Consider the following 15,597-nt stretch of genomic DNA (forward strand, 5'->3'; position numbering starts at 1 on the left):
CCTCTTTCTCCAAACGCATTTTAGCAGAAGATCAGAGTTCCCTTCTCATGGACATTCTCGGGGGCAAGGAAGTCTTGAGAAAGACGCTATGAATCAAGGAAGCGAGGAATCACTTTTGTGATTCACCCAATGTCAGCTCATACTTTAAAACAACTCTTAATGACACAACAATGTGCAAAACAATCGGTGACCAGCTCTTACCGATGACGCTGAAGCCGTTCTCGTAGCCGGGCTGCTCCAGAGCGAAGGTCCAGCCGATGACCCCTCCCAGGGAAGAGAGGGGCTGCAGGGAGGGTCCCAGGCCGGCCGGGATGGTGCTGATGGCCACGTAGGCGCGGCCATCGTTGGCCACCACGTACGAGTGCAGGTCGTTGTTGGAAAACTCCAGCGGCGAGGGCGAGTTGCCCACGAACACCCGGCCATTCACTTTGCCGTTCATCCGCTGGGGCTTACCTGCGTGTGGAATGTGAGGAACTTAACTTAATTAGATTTTAATTAATGTAACTTAAAATGTAACTGATGTGTGACTGTGTGTCAAGAATTATCAGGTTTTCAATTGATTTTTCATTTTAAAACTTGATTTCACATATTTCATTAATGAATGTAGCAAGCTAACCCTAACCCTTATTACACAAATACTGTATGTATATGGGTTATGGGGTTACTACTACCTTCAGCCACACAATCCTTGCCGTTGCCATAGAAACCAGGCCTACAGTGGCAGCAGTAGCCATTGGTGTAGTCCTTACAGTCGGCGAAGGACGAGCACTTCTGCCTGTTACTGGTGCATGTTTCAGAATTGTACGCAAACACTGCCGAAAAGAAGACAAACCACATTCTTAGAAAAAATACAACTTTAGAAAAAAAGGTGCTATCTATTACCTAAAAGGGTTATCTGGCTGTCCCCATAGGAGAACCCTTTGAAGAACCCTACATGAAACCCAAAAGGGTTCTACCTGGAACCAAAAAGGGTTCTAATTAGAATCAAAAATGATTATTCTATGGGGACAGTCAAAGAATCCTTTTGGAACCCTTTTTTTCTAAGAGTGTAATTTCATTGGAGCTCTTGTTTGTTACAAAATACTTTAGCAAGCTGGTTAAACAAAGCAGCATGGCTCAAAACAAAGAAGCTCAAAACAAAGCAGCACGCCTTGCCCTAACTGCACACACAGAACTAACAACAACATGCATGATAGTCTTTCATGGTTGAGGGTTGAGGAGAAATGGACAACTTCTGTTCTAGTCTTTTTAAGAAACGTGTGTGTTGAAAATGCCTAACTACTTGTATAATCTATTTGCATACACTTCAAAACAGACAGACATACCCCACCAGACACGCCACTATGGGTTTCTTCACTGTACCCAAACCAAAAACAGATTTAATGCATCGCTCAGTTATGTATAGAGCCATCTCATCGCTCAGTTATGTATAGAGCCATCTCATCGCTCAGTTATGTATAGAGCCATCTCATCGCTCAGTTATGTATAGAGCCATCTCATCGCTCAGTTATGTATAGAGCCATCTCATCGCTCAGTTATGTATAGAGCCATCTCATCGCTCAGTTATGTATAGAGCCACGTCATCGTGGAATGCTCTGCCTCCAAAGTTTACTCAGGCAAAAAGCAAGTTTAGCTTTAAAAAACGGATTTAAAAAAACATTTTATCACAGCGCCTCTCCTCTTTCTAAAGATCTAATTTAACTGTACTGTATATAAAAATATGAATATGTATATATGAATAGTGTGTAAATAGTATTTTTGTTGTCTCTTGGTGTGTTTCTTATATATAACTTTTTTTGAATTTAATGTAATATCTTATGTTGTTCTTGTCTATAACTGTTCGGTACTTTGTCATGTATTTGGACGTTTTATGTGGACAACAGGAAGAGTAGCTGCTGTATGTGCAGTAGCTAATGCAGATCCTTAAAAACTAAACTAAACCAATGTTTCTCTCATGGCAATCTTGACTAGAATTCTATTTCCGTCCACAATTTTCAGACACAGATTCAATTGTTGTTGTTTCTTTCATGGCTTACCATCAACATCAAGGTCATCATCTTCGTCCACGACCACCACCTGTGGGGTTTGGGGCTGGTAGCGGGGTGGCTGCGGCTGGACCGTCTCAGGGTATCTGGGCTGGACCGTCTCAGGGTATCTGGACTGAGGCGGCTCAGGGACAACAGGGTATCTGGGCTGGTACTGGACCGTGTGGACAGTTGGGGGCAGCTCCGGCTCAGGTGTCTCCTCTTCCTCCTCGCGCTCATAGGGAGGGAATTCAATCTCCTGTTGTTCTCCAGTGTTTCTGGGTGGAAACTCTGGCACCGGCTCCAACTGCCCACCTGCCACGCCCTCCTCCGGGGACAGGTTGGTGACCTGGCCTGGGGTGATGGAGGAGAAGAACGGGGAGGTGCCGATCTCGTACACCCATACACCACGCCTGCCTGAGTTGGTCTCCCTAGCGGAAGACAGAATGGATCATTATGAGACCTACCTCTATGAAGAAGCTTTATGCATATGTCAGGTTATATGTAATTATTACATAATGATCATAATGCCATGTAACTATGCAAATACTAGGTCAAAACATAATGACAGAAGCATAACCAAGTCTTCTATGAACATGACTTAGTAAGCCTATGTAAAGAACTTGCAGCATCTGGAAGCGCACTATAGAAATCCAATCAATCAACCAATCAATCAACCAACCCAACCAACCAACCCACCCACCAACCAATCAACATACTCGGAGAGCTGTCTGACGGACGCCTCGTCGTCGGAGGCGATGCGGTAGTAGGACCCCTGGCTGCTGCTCCAGCTGAACCAGCCCTGGACCAGGCCCTGGCTGAAACCGGCGTGGACTGGCTCGCTCTGGCCCGCCACAGGCGTGGAGATGTACTGCAGCCCCTCCCTGGGGTAGAACAAGATGGCGTAGGAGGCGGACGCCATGGACGCCACCACCAGCTGGAATGTGTTTCTCTACATTGTAGAAAGAAGAAATAGAAGAGGGAAACTCTTACTTCTTTAGTGCACTACCTTTGGCCTTGAGTTTGGCTTGGTAGAGTGAACTGAATATGGAACAAAACAATCTATGTAGCCCACCACAAAAACTGCAAACAGGTAACACAGTTGGAAGGACTATGTAACCATGAGTATCATCACTCTAATTATACTGTACCTGCATACCTGTAACTACATTGTAAAATGTATGGGTTTTAGGCAACTTCATATTAGGTGGATAGAAAAGATGGTGTAAAATTATAATTTCAACTGCTATCTATATCAATGTGGCATTAAAACAAGTTTATCAACAGTTCAATATATCCAATGACATTTTTTAAAAGACTTGAAAATGACCCCTATCTAGGCCAAGCTATGAGGGTCCTCCTTACCTTTCTGTCCAGCCCATCTCCTCGACCAGGCGCGCCGTGGGCCGCCACGTTCTCCCATGTGATGATTAAGGCGTGGGTGGGCTCGATCTCGTCGTCCTGAGGGAATGCCTGGCTGATGTGGTCAGTGGTCCGGAGAAGCACAGAAGGCCTGCTGTCCTGTCGGTAGTACACCTTCCCCACTCCGTCGCTGTTGTCCAGATCTCCGAGGAAAGCCGCTATCATTCCGAAGCTGGCAGGCATCTTTCCCAGGTACTCAGACTCAACCTTAGGTTCTTCTACTGCCAGAAAGCCATTGGTGTTGATCTGGGATTGGAATATCACAAACGTGTTATCATCAGCAAAGACATGGATGATCATTTACAGCCTACAGTTCAAATAGCTTTTTGGATAATTATGTTTTTGAACCACAATGTGGTTGTCATAATTGTCAATGTCCATGATACAATCAGCGATCCTGTCACTTTTTACCCAACAGCTGCTGTGAATGACCAGCTGACAGCATGGCATTTGTGGGGTTCAGAAATAAAATGTTATCATGATGACTTCAACTAGAATTGAAATCTTAGGAATTTTGACAATGGTAAGGTAATGTAGCTTTGAAAACATGCTCAAGAGAACCCTCTCCTGCTGCAAACTCGTTTAAGTAAATATCCGGTTTTACAGCACGGTCAGGGTCCTCGCGAAAATAGTTGCCCAGTAAATCTTAACATGCCATGACCCCTCCTTCACATAAGTTAAGGCTTCCTCCCCTCCCCCCAGGGAAAATGGGGCATCTCTCTCCCCCTATTGTGAAAGATGTCTGAGGTTCCCCCTACTGATCTAGGATCAGTTTATCCTAGAGCAGACCTTATAAATGTGATATGGTTCCCCTACTGATCTAGGAACAGTTCACCCTTGACAAGGCCTGACTGCCTTATTTATACACTACATGACCAAAAGCATGTGGACACCTGCTCGTCGAACATCTCATTCCAAAATCATGGGCATTAATATGGAGTTGGTCCGCCCTTTGCTGCTATAACAGCCTCCACTCTTCTGGGAAGGCATTCCACTAGATGTTGGAACATTGCTGTGGGGATTTGCTTCCAGTCAGCCACAAGAGCATTAGTGAGGTCGGGCACTGATGTTGGGCGAATAGGCCTGGCTCGCAGTCGGCGTTCCAATTCATCCCAAAGGTGTTAAATGGGGTTGAGGTCAGGGCTGGCCAGTCAAGTTCTTCCACACCGATCTCGACAACCATTTCTGTATAGACCTCGTTTTGTGCATAGGGCATTGTCATGCTGAAACAGGAAAGGGCCTGTTGCAACAAAGTTGGAAGCAAAGAATCATTTAGAAAGTCATTGTATGCTGTAGTTTTAAGATTTCCATTCACTGCATTCCATAGATTAGGCACTAATGTATTTATTTCAATTGACTGATTTCCTTAAATTAAACTTAACTCAGTGAAATCTTTGAAATCGTTGCATGTTGCATTTATATTTTTGTTCAGTGTAGTTACCTGTCCACATTTTTTATCAGTAACATAACTTTTGGATTACCCAAACTCAGTAATGTAATGTGATTACTTTCCCCTTAAGAGGCGCAGGTTAGTAGCTGACACAGCCACAAACCCTTACCAAAAAAAAAGGCTTCCGGCAAACATTTGTGGCAAACCTTTGGCCAATTTGTCGCAAATTTGCGGCAAGCTCAGATTTGAGTTTTGTGGCAAAATGTTGAGGTAAATTTGCGGCAAACTCATATTTTCACATGCAAATTAGTTTTTTGGCAAACTGTTCCGGTAAATTTTCCTAGCCCAAACCATGAAAAACAGCCCCAGACCATTATTCTACCTCCACCAAACTTTACAGTTGGCACTATGCATTCGGGCAGGTAGCGTTCTCCTGGCATCCACCAAACCCAGATTCGTCCATTTAATTGCCAGATGGTGAAGCGTGATTCATCACTCCAGAGAACGCGTTTCCACTGCTCCAGAGTCCAATGGCGGCAAGCTTTACACCACTCCAGCCAACGCATGGCATTGCGCACGGTGATCTAAGGCTTGTGTGTGGCTGCTCGGCCATGGAAACCCATTTCTGTACTGACGTTGCTTCCATAGGCATTTTGGAACGATTTTTACATGCTACACGCTTCATCACTCGCCGGTCCCGTTCAGTGAGTTTGTGTGGTCTATCACTGCGCGGCTGAGCCGTTGTTGCTCCTAGACTTTTTCACTTCACAATAACAGCACTTACAGTTGACCGGGGCAGCTCTAGCAGGGCAGAAATGTGATGTACTGACTTGTTGGAAAGGTGGCATCCTATGACGGTGCCAAGTTGAAAGTCACTGAGCTCTTCAGTAAGGCCATTATACTGCCAATGTTTGTCTATGGAAATTGCATGGCTCTGTGCTCAATTTTATACACCTGTCAGCAACAGGTGTGGCTGAAATAGCCGAATCTACTCATTTGAAGGGGTGTCCACATACTTTTGTATATATAGTGTAGTCAAATCGTAATAAAGAACAGAGAAGAAAAACTTGTCTAAGGTCAATGCTTGGGAACTTCATCCTATACTGTGATTCTCTCCCGAGTGGCGCAGTGGTCTAAGGCACTGCATCGCAGTGCTAGCTGTGCCACTAGAGATCCTGGTTCGAATCCAGGCTCTGTCGTAGCCGGCCGCGACCGGGAGACCCATGGGGCGGCGCACAATTGGCCTAGCGTCGTCTAGGGTAGGGGAGGGAATGGCCGGCAGGGATGTAGCTCAGTTGGTAGAGCATGGTGGGTTCGATTCCCACGGGGGGGGCAGTATGAAAAAAATTATTTAAAAAATAATGTATGCACTCACTAACTGTAAGTCGCTCTGGATAAGAGCGTCTGCTAAATGACTAAAATGTAATGTAAAATGTAATGGATATGGATATATATACAGTGCATTCGGAAAGTATTCAGACCCCTTGACTTTTTCCACATTTTGTTACGTTACAGCCTTAGTCTAAAATTGATTAAATCGTTTTTTCCCCTCAATCAATCTACACACAATACCCCACAACGACAAAGCAAAAACTGTTATACATTTTTTGTGTGCAAATGTATAAAAAATCTCAAACTGAAATATCACATTTACATAAGAATTCAGACCCTTTAATCAGTACTTTGTTGAAACACCTTTGGCATCGATTACAGCCTCGAGTCTTGGGTATGACGCTACATGCTTGGCACACCTGTATTTGGGGAGTTTCTCCCATTCTTCTCTGCAGATCTTCTCAAGCTCTGTCGGGTTGGATGGGGAGCGTCGCTGCACAGCTATTTTCAGGTATCTCCAGAGATGTTCGATCGGGTTCAAGTCCGAGCTCTGGCTGGGCCACTCAAGGACATTCAGAGACTTGTCCCGAAGCCACTCCTGCATTGTCTTGGCTGTGTGCTTAGTGTCGTTGTCCTGTTGGAAGGTGAACCTTCACTCCAGTCTGAGGTCCTGAGCGCTCTGGAACAGGTTTTCATCAAGGATCTCTCTGTATTTGCTCCGTTTATCTTTCCCTCAATCCTGACTAGTCTCCCAGTCACTGTCGCTGAAAAACTTCCCCACAGCATGATGCTGAGGAAGTGAATCGCATGATGGTGCCAGGTTTCCTCCAGACGTGACGCTTGGCATTCAGGCCAAAGAGTTCAAACTTGGTTTAATCAGACCAGAGAATCTTGTTTCTCATGGTCTGAGAGTCCTTTAGGTGCCTTTTAGGCAAACTCCAAGCGGGATGTCATGTACCTTTTCTGAGCAGTGGCTTTTGTCTGGCCACTTTACCATTAAGCCCTGATTGATTGAGTGCTGCAGAGATGGTTGTCCTTCTGGAAGGTTCTCCCATCTCCACAGAGGAATTCTGGAGCACTGTCAGCGTGACCATCAGGTTCTTGGTCACCTCCCTGAGCAAGGCCCTTCTCCCCCGATTGCTCAGTTACAACCCCTGAAGGTCACAAACTGTACTATAGCAATAAGTTACAAAGGAGTGTCGTGTTTCACGGCTCTCACTCAAGGCTTATCTTGAAGACAGGTCAGTTAGAATAATTACTCCCAGCTAAAAGTTAAGCTCTTTTTAGTGAACCAGTAAATCTCAACGTTTATGCAGGTTAAAGAAGCAAACTTCTCCTTTACAACCCAATCTCTTGTTTTTGAGAAACTTAGCCCAACCAGCGATTCACTTCCTCATCCTCGTTGTGCAGTATGGGGGCTCTGTAAAAACATGAACAAAGGCTCCAACAACACCCAAATAGTTCATGTTTTTTCAGAGCCCCCGTACTGCACAATGAGGAAGTGAATCGCTGGTTGGGGGAAGTTTTTAAGAAAGTGTCTGGACCCTTCCAAAACATGCCATTTACATCAGGAAATTAAAAATTTATTGTAAAAAAGCTAAATTCTCCTTTAACTCGTTAACCTGGTCAACCTACTTAATGAAATATCCCCCACACTGAGTAGCTCTCTCTTCAAAACTATGCACAACAATGAAAACAACAACAATGTATGTTAAAACTCAAGCTATAATTGCCTCATCAACACAGACTCAACACTATACACATCAGCTACCACAGTGACTGAAATGACAGCAACACTTAACAAAGAGCTGCAGTTAGTTTCAGAATAGGTGGCAAGGAATAAGTTCGTCCTAAATATTTCAAAAACTAAAAGCATTGTATTTGGGAAAAATCATTTACTAAACCTCAACTAAATCTTGTGATGAATAATGGAAATTGGGCAAGTTGAGGAGACTAAATTGCTTGGAGTAACCCTGGATTGTAAACGGTCATGGTGAAAACATATTGATACAACAGTAGCTAGGATGGGGAGGCAACAGCTAATGGGGATCCATAATAAATACAAATACAGTAGGTGAACGTGACACTGTGGACAGACCTAGCTGAAATTGAAACACCCAATTACGGCAGTGTCTCCCACCCATTGTCTGCAAAGTCTGCAAAAACACTACAGTGAATACTGTAGTACTTATTGTAGTATACTGTAGTATTTACAGTTAACTATAGTATAAATACTGTAGTAAAAAAACGGTAGTATATACTATAGTAATTAATGTAGTGTTTTTGCGGATTGTAGTATACTGTAGTATTTACTGTAGTGTTTTTGCGGACTGTACTACACTGTAGTATTTACTGTAGTGTTTTTGCGGAAATTACTGTAGTACAGTGCCTTCAGAAAGTATTCACACCCCTTGACTTTTTACACATTTTGTTGTGTTACAGCCTGTATTTAAAATGTATTTTGTGTCACTGGCCTACACACAATACTCCATAATGTAAAAGCGGAATTGTTTTAATAAATCTTTACAAATTAATATAAAATTAAAAGCTGAAATGTCTTGAGTCAATAAGTATTCAACCCCTTTGTTATGGCAAGCCTAAATAAGTTCAGGAATAAATATTTGCTTAACAAGTCACATAATGAGTTGCATGGACAAGTGTTTAACATGATTTTTGAATGACTACCTCATCTCTGTATCCCACACATACAATTATCTATATGGTCCCTCAGCCGAGCAGTGAATTTCAAACAGATTCAACCACAAAGACCAGGGAGGTTTTCAAATGCCTCGCAAAGAAGGACACCTATTGGTAGATGGGTAAAAATGAAAATATCCCTTTGAGCATGGTGAATTTATTAATTACACTTTGGCTGGTGTATCAATACACCCAGTCACAACAAAGAGACAGGTGTCCTTCCTAACTCAGTTGCCGGAGAGGAAGGAAACTGCTCAGGGATTTCACCATAAGGCCAAAGTGGACATTAAAGTTTAATGGCTGTGATAGGAGAAAACTGAGAATGAATCAACAACATTGTAGTTACTAACAATCCTAACCTAAATGACAGAGTGAAAAGAAGGAAGCATGTACAGAATAAAAATATTCCAAAACATTCATCCTGTTTGCAAAAAGACACTTAAGTAAAACTGCAAAACAATGTGCTTAAAAAGTAACTTTATATCCTGAATTTGAAGCGTTATGTTTGGGCCAAATCCAACACATAACTGAGTACCACTTTTCATATTTTCAAGCATGGAGGTGGCTGCATCATGTTATGGGTACGCTTGTCATCGGCAAGGACTAGGGATTTGTTTTGGGATAAAAAATAAATGGAATAGAGCTAAGCAAAGGCAAAATCCTGGAGGAAAACCTGGTTCAGTCTGCTTTCCAACAGACACTGCAAGACAAGTTTCACCTTTCAGCAGGTCAATAACCTAAAACACAAGGCCAGATCTACACTGGAGTTGCTTACCAAGACAACATTGAAAGTTCCTGAGTGGCCTAGTTACAGTTTTGACTTAAATCGGCTTGAAAATCTATGCAAGACTTGAAAATGGCTGTCTAGCAATGATCAACAACCAACTTGACAGAGATTGAAGAATTTTTTTTAAAGAATGTGCAAATATTGTACAATCCAGGTGTGCAATGCTCTTGGAGACTTAACCAGAAATGTAATCAAGATATATTAGTGTTTTATTTTTCATATATATGTTTTACAAATTTGGCATTACAGAAATTTGTGTAGATCGTTGCAAAAAAAATCTAAATTAAATCCATTTGAATTCCACCTTGTAACACAACAAAATTTGGAAAAGGTCAAGGGGTGTGAATACTTTCTGAAGGCACAGTATTTATTACATTGTTTTCGTTTTATTATCTTTGACATAGAAGAGGAGGCTTTCTCCTTCAGGAAACCTGCTGGAGAAATACTCAAAGAGCGCAATTGCCATAACCTGTAGGTAGGAAAGGCTGGGGTCTGAACGGATAGTTCAGAGCTTCTGCTCTTTTCAATAACCTGTAGGGAACACAATATATGGTCTATACTTTATACTAGCTACCAGCCAACAATACCATAAGACTCAGGTGCCTTTGCTACAAAGGAAGAAGCAATGCGACCCAATACACATCCGACAAGTCTCGTGTATTTAAATCAACGGCATTTAGCCTAAAGACAAATAGTTCAAATAGTATCTGAAATCTTTCAAATAGTTTAGCTGTCCTTGAAAAATCTTTCAAATCCTTTATCTGTGCTTGATTGAGCTTGCCTGGCACAATGGAACTAATTTATTAGTCTCAAAAGTGCACATGGCAGGCGCAAGCAAACACACATACAGTACCAGTAAAAAGTTTGGACACTTGGTCATTCCAGGGTTTTTCTTTATTTTTACTATTTTCTACATTGTAGAATAATAGTGAAGACATCAAAACTATGAAATAACACATATGGAATCATGTATTAACCAAAAAGTGTTAAACAAATCAAAATATATTTTATATTTGAGATTCTTCAAAGTAGCCACCCTTTGCCTTGATGACAGCTTTGCACACTCTTGGCATTCTCTCAGCCATCTTCATGAGGTAGACATCTGGAATGCATTTCAATTAACAGGTTGTTAAATTTGTGGAATTTCTTTCCTTCTTAATGCGTTTGAGCCAATCAGTTGTGTTGTGACAAGGAAGGGGGGGGGTATACAGAAGATAGCCCTATTTGGTAAAAGACCAAGTCCATATTATGGCAAGAACAGCTCAAATAAGCAAAGAGAAACGGCAGTCCATCATTACTTTGAGACATGAAGGTCAGTCAATATGGAACATTTCAAGAATTTAAAGTTTCTTCAAGTGCAGTCGCAAAAACCATCAAGCGCTATGATGAAACTGGCTCTCATGAGGTCCGCCACAGGAAAGGAAGACCCAGAGTTACCTCTGGTGCAGAGGATAAGTTCATTAGAGTTACCAGCCTCAGAAATTGTTTTAATCTGGTTTGCGCTTAGTGGGACTATAATTTGTTTTTCAACAGGACAATGACCCAACACACCTCCAGGCTGTGTAAGGGCTATTTGACCAAGAAGGAGAGTGATGGAGTGCTGCAACAGATGACCTGGCCTCCACAATCACCCGACTTCAACCCAATTGAGATGGTTTGGAATGAGTCGGACCGCAGAGTGAAGGAAAAGCAACCAACACGTGCTCAGCATATGTGGGAACTCCTTCAAGACTGTTGGAAAAGCATTCCAGGTGAAGCTGGTTGAGAGAATGCTAAGCGTGTGCAAACCTGTCATCAAGGCAAAGGGTGGCTACTTTGAATAAACTAAAATCTAAAATACAAAGTTTAACACTTTTTTGGTTACTACATGATTTCATATGTGTTATTTCATAGTTTTCACGTCTTCACTATTATTCTACAATGTAGAAAATAGTAAAAATGTAAAACCCTTGAATGAGTAGGTGTGTCCAAACTTTTGACTCGTACTGTAGTTTTTTTTTTTTATCTGAGTGGAACTACCTGGAGGAAACGGAGGATAACAACTACATAGCGCACAAAGAGAAAGGGCGGAACTAAAACAAATGTTAAGTCCATTCTCCCATCCGGTTGAATGACTGAAAAGCCGGAGGGATTTAGCTGGCTAAACTATCTGAAAGATTTCAAATACTATTTGCACTATTTGTCTTTAGGCTACCGTTGACACCGTTGATTTAAATACATGAGACATGACAAAGTCGCTTTGGATAAAAGCGTCTGCTAAATACCATAGATTATTATTTTATTATTATTAGCTGGCGATAGCCTTTGGCTTGGACCAAAGTAGATTCTACACTACAGTACTACATATGGTTCAGGCTCTCAGGCTCAGCCCTCGCCTCTCGTCTCTACACGACACTTCCTCCAAAGGAACGCATGAATGACAAAAGCATTTGGGTGAATAGCTGCCCTCACAGCAGGTATTTGAGTTGAAGAAAATGCCTGCAGTGCAAGAGTCGCTTGGCTGCAATGTGACAAGACAGGGCCTTTGTGGCTAATACATTTTAGTCATTTAGCAGACGCTCTTATCCAGAGCGACTTACAGTTAGTGAATGCATACATTTTTCATACTGGCCCCCCGTGGGAATCGAACCCACAACCCTGGCGTTGCAAGTGCCATGCTCTACCAACTGAGCTACAGGAGGCCCTAAATAATAGCTGTCAGATTCTGGTTTAAAGTCCTCCAGGGATTGAAAAGAGAGGAAGCCCTTCTCTTTGGTTGGGTTATGGTCTCGGACATCAAGCTAAAGCCGCCCGGAGGCATTACCAATATCACTTTAAGAGACGGTTTCCATGTACGCTGTAAAGTTATCTTTGAGAACGCTTTCCTGAGCGGTACGAACAGGAACAGCATCTTGATTACATCACACAGACGCCTGGGATCATAATTATCAGTTGAGGGGAAAAACAAGCAGAGAGACAGAGAGACAGAGAGAGAGACAGAGAGAGAAAGAGACAGAGAGAGAAAGAGAGACGAACCAAGCAGTCTTGCCTCCTGTCCAACTTTCCAGATGTGTTAGTCTAATAATGGCATTGTTCATGGATATATCCTTAAGATTCCCACTGAAAAATGCGTACCTGGGTCATTCCACGAAAAGAGTGCCTTTTGCGTCCCTTTGATATTTTAAGTAGAAATCGTCCACCAATATTGCATTTGAAAAGCCTGTTATATTAAATAAGGTGCACTTTAATATACACTGAGTGTACAAAACATTTAGAACCTCCTCTTTCCATGATATAGACTGACCAGGTGAATCCAGGTGAAAGCTATGATCCCTTATTGATGTCACTTTTTCAATCCACTTAAATCAGTGTAGATGAAGGGGAGGAGACAGGTTAAAGCCTTGAGACAATTGAGACATCGATTGTGTATGTGTACCATTCAAAGGGTGAATGGGCAACACAAAAAATGTAAGTGTCTTTGAACGGGGTATGGTAGTAGGTGCCAGGCACACCGGTTTGTGTCAAGAACTGCAACACTGCTGGGTTTTTCACGCTCAACAGTTTACCATGTGTATCAAGAATGGTCCACCACTCAAAGGACATCCAGCCAACTTGACACAACTGTGGGAAGCATTGGAGTCAACATGGGCCAGCATCCCTGTGGAACACTTACGACAGCTTTTAGAGTCCATGCTCCGAACAAATTGAGGCTGTTAGGAGGACAAAAAGGAGGGGTGCAACTCAATATTTGGAAGGTGTTCTTAATGTTTTGTACACTCAGTGTACAGTATGAACTGTATGTTACAGAACGGTCCTTTTTTTCTAAAGATAACATTATATAGTTCGTCAGAAGTTCACTGAGTTAGAGAATCAACACTGATCATCTCAATGCTCTTTAACACCCAGAATATAACAAGTCGCAAATCACCAAGATATTTGTTTTTCTTCCTGAACAAACACACTAATGGATAAACACAATCTTCTCCCACTCCTATAGAGCACTGAAAGTATTCAACTCCCCGACCCCCCACTCACACACATCCACCCCTCTGCCAACCTCTAAACATTCTCTCCCGGAGGTGTGTGTGTGTGTGTGTCGGGGGCAATATCAAAGACAGCTGCTGGGACTGCTGGAAAGGCACTGACTACAGCAACACAGCCTCGACCTGCGGATCAGAGGAGGGGGAGAGGGAAAGAGGGAAGAAACAGAGGGAGAGAGGGAGCGAAGGTTGGAGGGAGGGGTGGCTCTCAGCATCTGCTGAAGCTCTACAGACCGCGATTGAGAGTGAAGGGGAAATCCCACATGCACAACGGGTGTGGGAGCAGAGTTTGGTGGGAAGAACGCAGACTTTAGAACTCGTTGCTTAAGTTTCCAGATGATGACACGCAACATGAAGGGCAGCAGGAAAACGTCATTCTGATTTATCTTAAACAAACTCACACCACTGACCATACAACATTTGCAACAGTTTTCCTTCTTCCGTCTGCAGTCGTGCATTGAAATATTCTGGGCTTTTTGTGGGGGATTTAGAAGGAAATTCCATCAAAACTGTACAGAAAAAACATGCAATGCATGATTCCATTGTAATCAACAACAAAAAAAAAATATATATATATATATATATATATATATACACAGTGCCTTCGGAAAGTACCCCTTTACTTTTTCCACATTTTGTTACGTTACAGCCTTATTCTGAAATTGATTTCCCTACAAGCGCCGTTCCCTACAAGCGTCGTTACAAGCGCCGTGCTCTGTAGCTCAGCTGGTAGAGCACGGCGCTTGTAACGCCAAGGTAGTGGGTTCGATCCCCGGGACCACCCATACACAAAAATGTATGCACGCATGACTGTAAGTCGCTTTGGATAAAAGCATCTGCTAAATGGCATATTATTATTATCAATCTACACACAATACCCCATAATGACAAAGCAAAAACAGGTTTATAGATTTTTTTGCAAATTATAAAAAATAAAAAACCTTATTTAAATAAGTATTCAGACCCTTTGCTATGAGACTCGAAATTGAGCTCAGGTGCATCCTGTTTCCATTGATCATCCTTGAGATGTTTCTACAACTTCATTGGAGTCCACCTGTGGTAAATTCAATTGATTGGATATGATTGGAAAGGCACACACGTCTATATAAGGTCCCACAGTTGACAGTGCATGTCAGAGCAAAAACCAAGACATGAGGTCAAAGGAATTGTCCGTAGAGCTCTGAGACAGGATTGTGTCAAGGCACATATCTGGGGAAGTGTACCAAAAAATGTCTGCAGCATTGAAGGTCCCCAAGAACACAGTGGCCTCCATCATTCTTAAATGGAAGAAGTTTGGAACCACCAAGACTCTTCCTAGAGCTGGCTGCCCGGCCAAACTGAGCAATCTGGGGAGAAGGGCCTTGGTCAGGGAGGTGACCAAGAACCCGATGGTCACTCTGACAGAGCTATAGAGTTCCTCTGTGGAGATGGGAGAACCTTCCAGAAGGACAACCATCTCTGCAGCACTCCACCAATCAGGCTTTTATGGTAGAGTGGCCAGATGGAAGCCACTCCTCAGTAAAATACACATTACAGCCCACTTGGAGACTCTCAGACCATGAGAAACAAGATTCTCTGGTCTGATGAAATCAAGATTGAACTCTTTGGCCTGAATGCCAAGCGTCACATCTGGAGGAAACCAGATAACCTACGGTGAAGCATGGTCGTGGCAGCATCATGCTGTGGAGATGTTTTTCAGCGGCAGGGACTGGGAGACTAGTCAGGATCGAGGGAAAGATTAACAGAGCAAAGTACAGAGAGATCATTGATGAAAACATGCTCCAGAGCGCTCAGGACCTCAGACTGGGGCAAAGGTTCACCTTCCAACAGGGCAACAACCCTGAGCACACAGCCAAGACAATGCAGGAGTGGCTTCGGGACAAGTCTCTGAATGTTCTTGAGTGGCCCAGCCAGACCCCAGACTTG

At 42.9% G+C, this 15,597-nt stretch overlaps 1 protein-coding gene across 2 annotated transcripts in view; it reads right to left on the minus strand.

Moving 5' to 3' along the window:
• The window catches only part of LOC123491420 (nidogen-1-like), a 55,478-nt gene that overhangs the window by 33,243 nt on the left and 6,638 nt on the right, over positions 1-15,597 (minus strand). For both annotated transcript variants that reach the window (XM_045222159.1, XM_045222158.1), the window contains exons 2-6: positions 3,390-3,692; positions 2,744-2,976; positions 2,037-2,455; positions 672-812; positions 202-453 (exon numbers count right to left, since the gene is read on the minus strand). In XM_045222159.1, the coding sequence (XP_045078094.1) occupies positions 202-453; positions 672-812; positions 2,037-2,455; positions 2,744-2,976; positions 3,390-3,692 (1,348 nt within the window). The remainder of the gene's footprint in view (positions 1-201; positions 454-671; positions 813-2,036; positions 2,456-2,743; positions 2,977-3,389; positions 3,693-15,597) is intronic.

The sequence above is a fragment of the Coregonus clupeaformis genome, chromosome 8 (genome assembly GCF_020615455.1).
Source record: "Coregonus clupeaformis isolate EN_2021a chromosome 8, ASM2061545v1, whole genome shotgun sequence".
Lineage (NCBI taxonomy): Eukaryota > Metazoa > Chordata > Actinopteri > Salmoniformes > Salmonidae > Coregonus > Coregonus clupeaformis.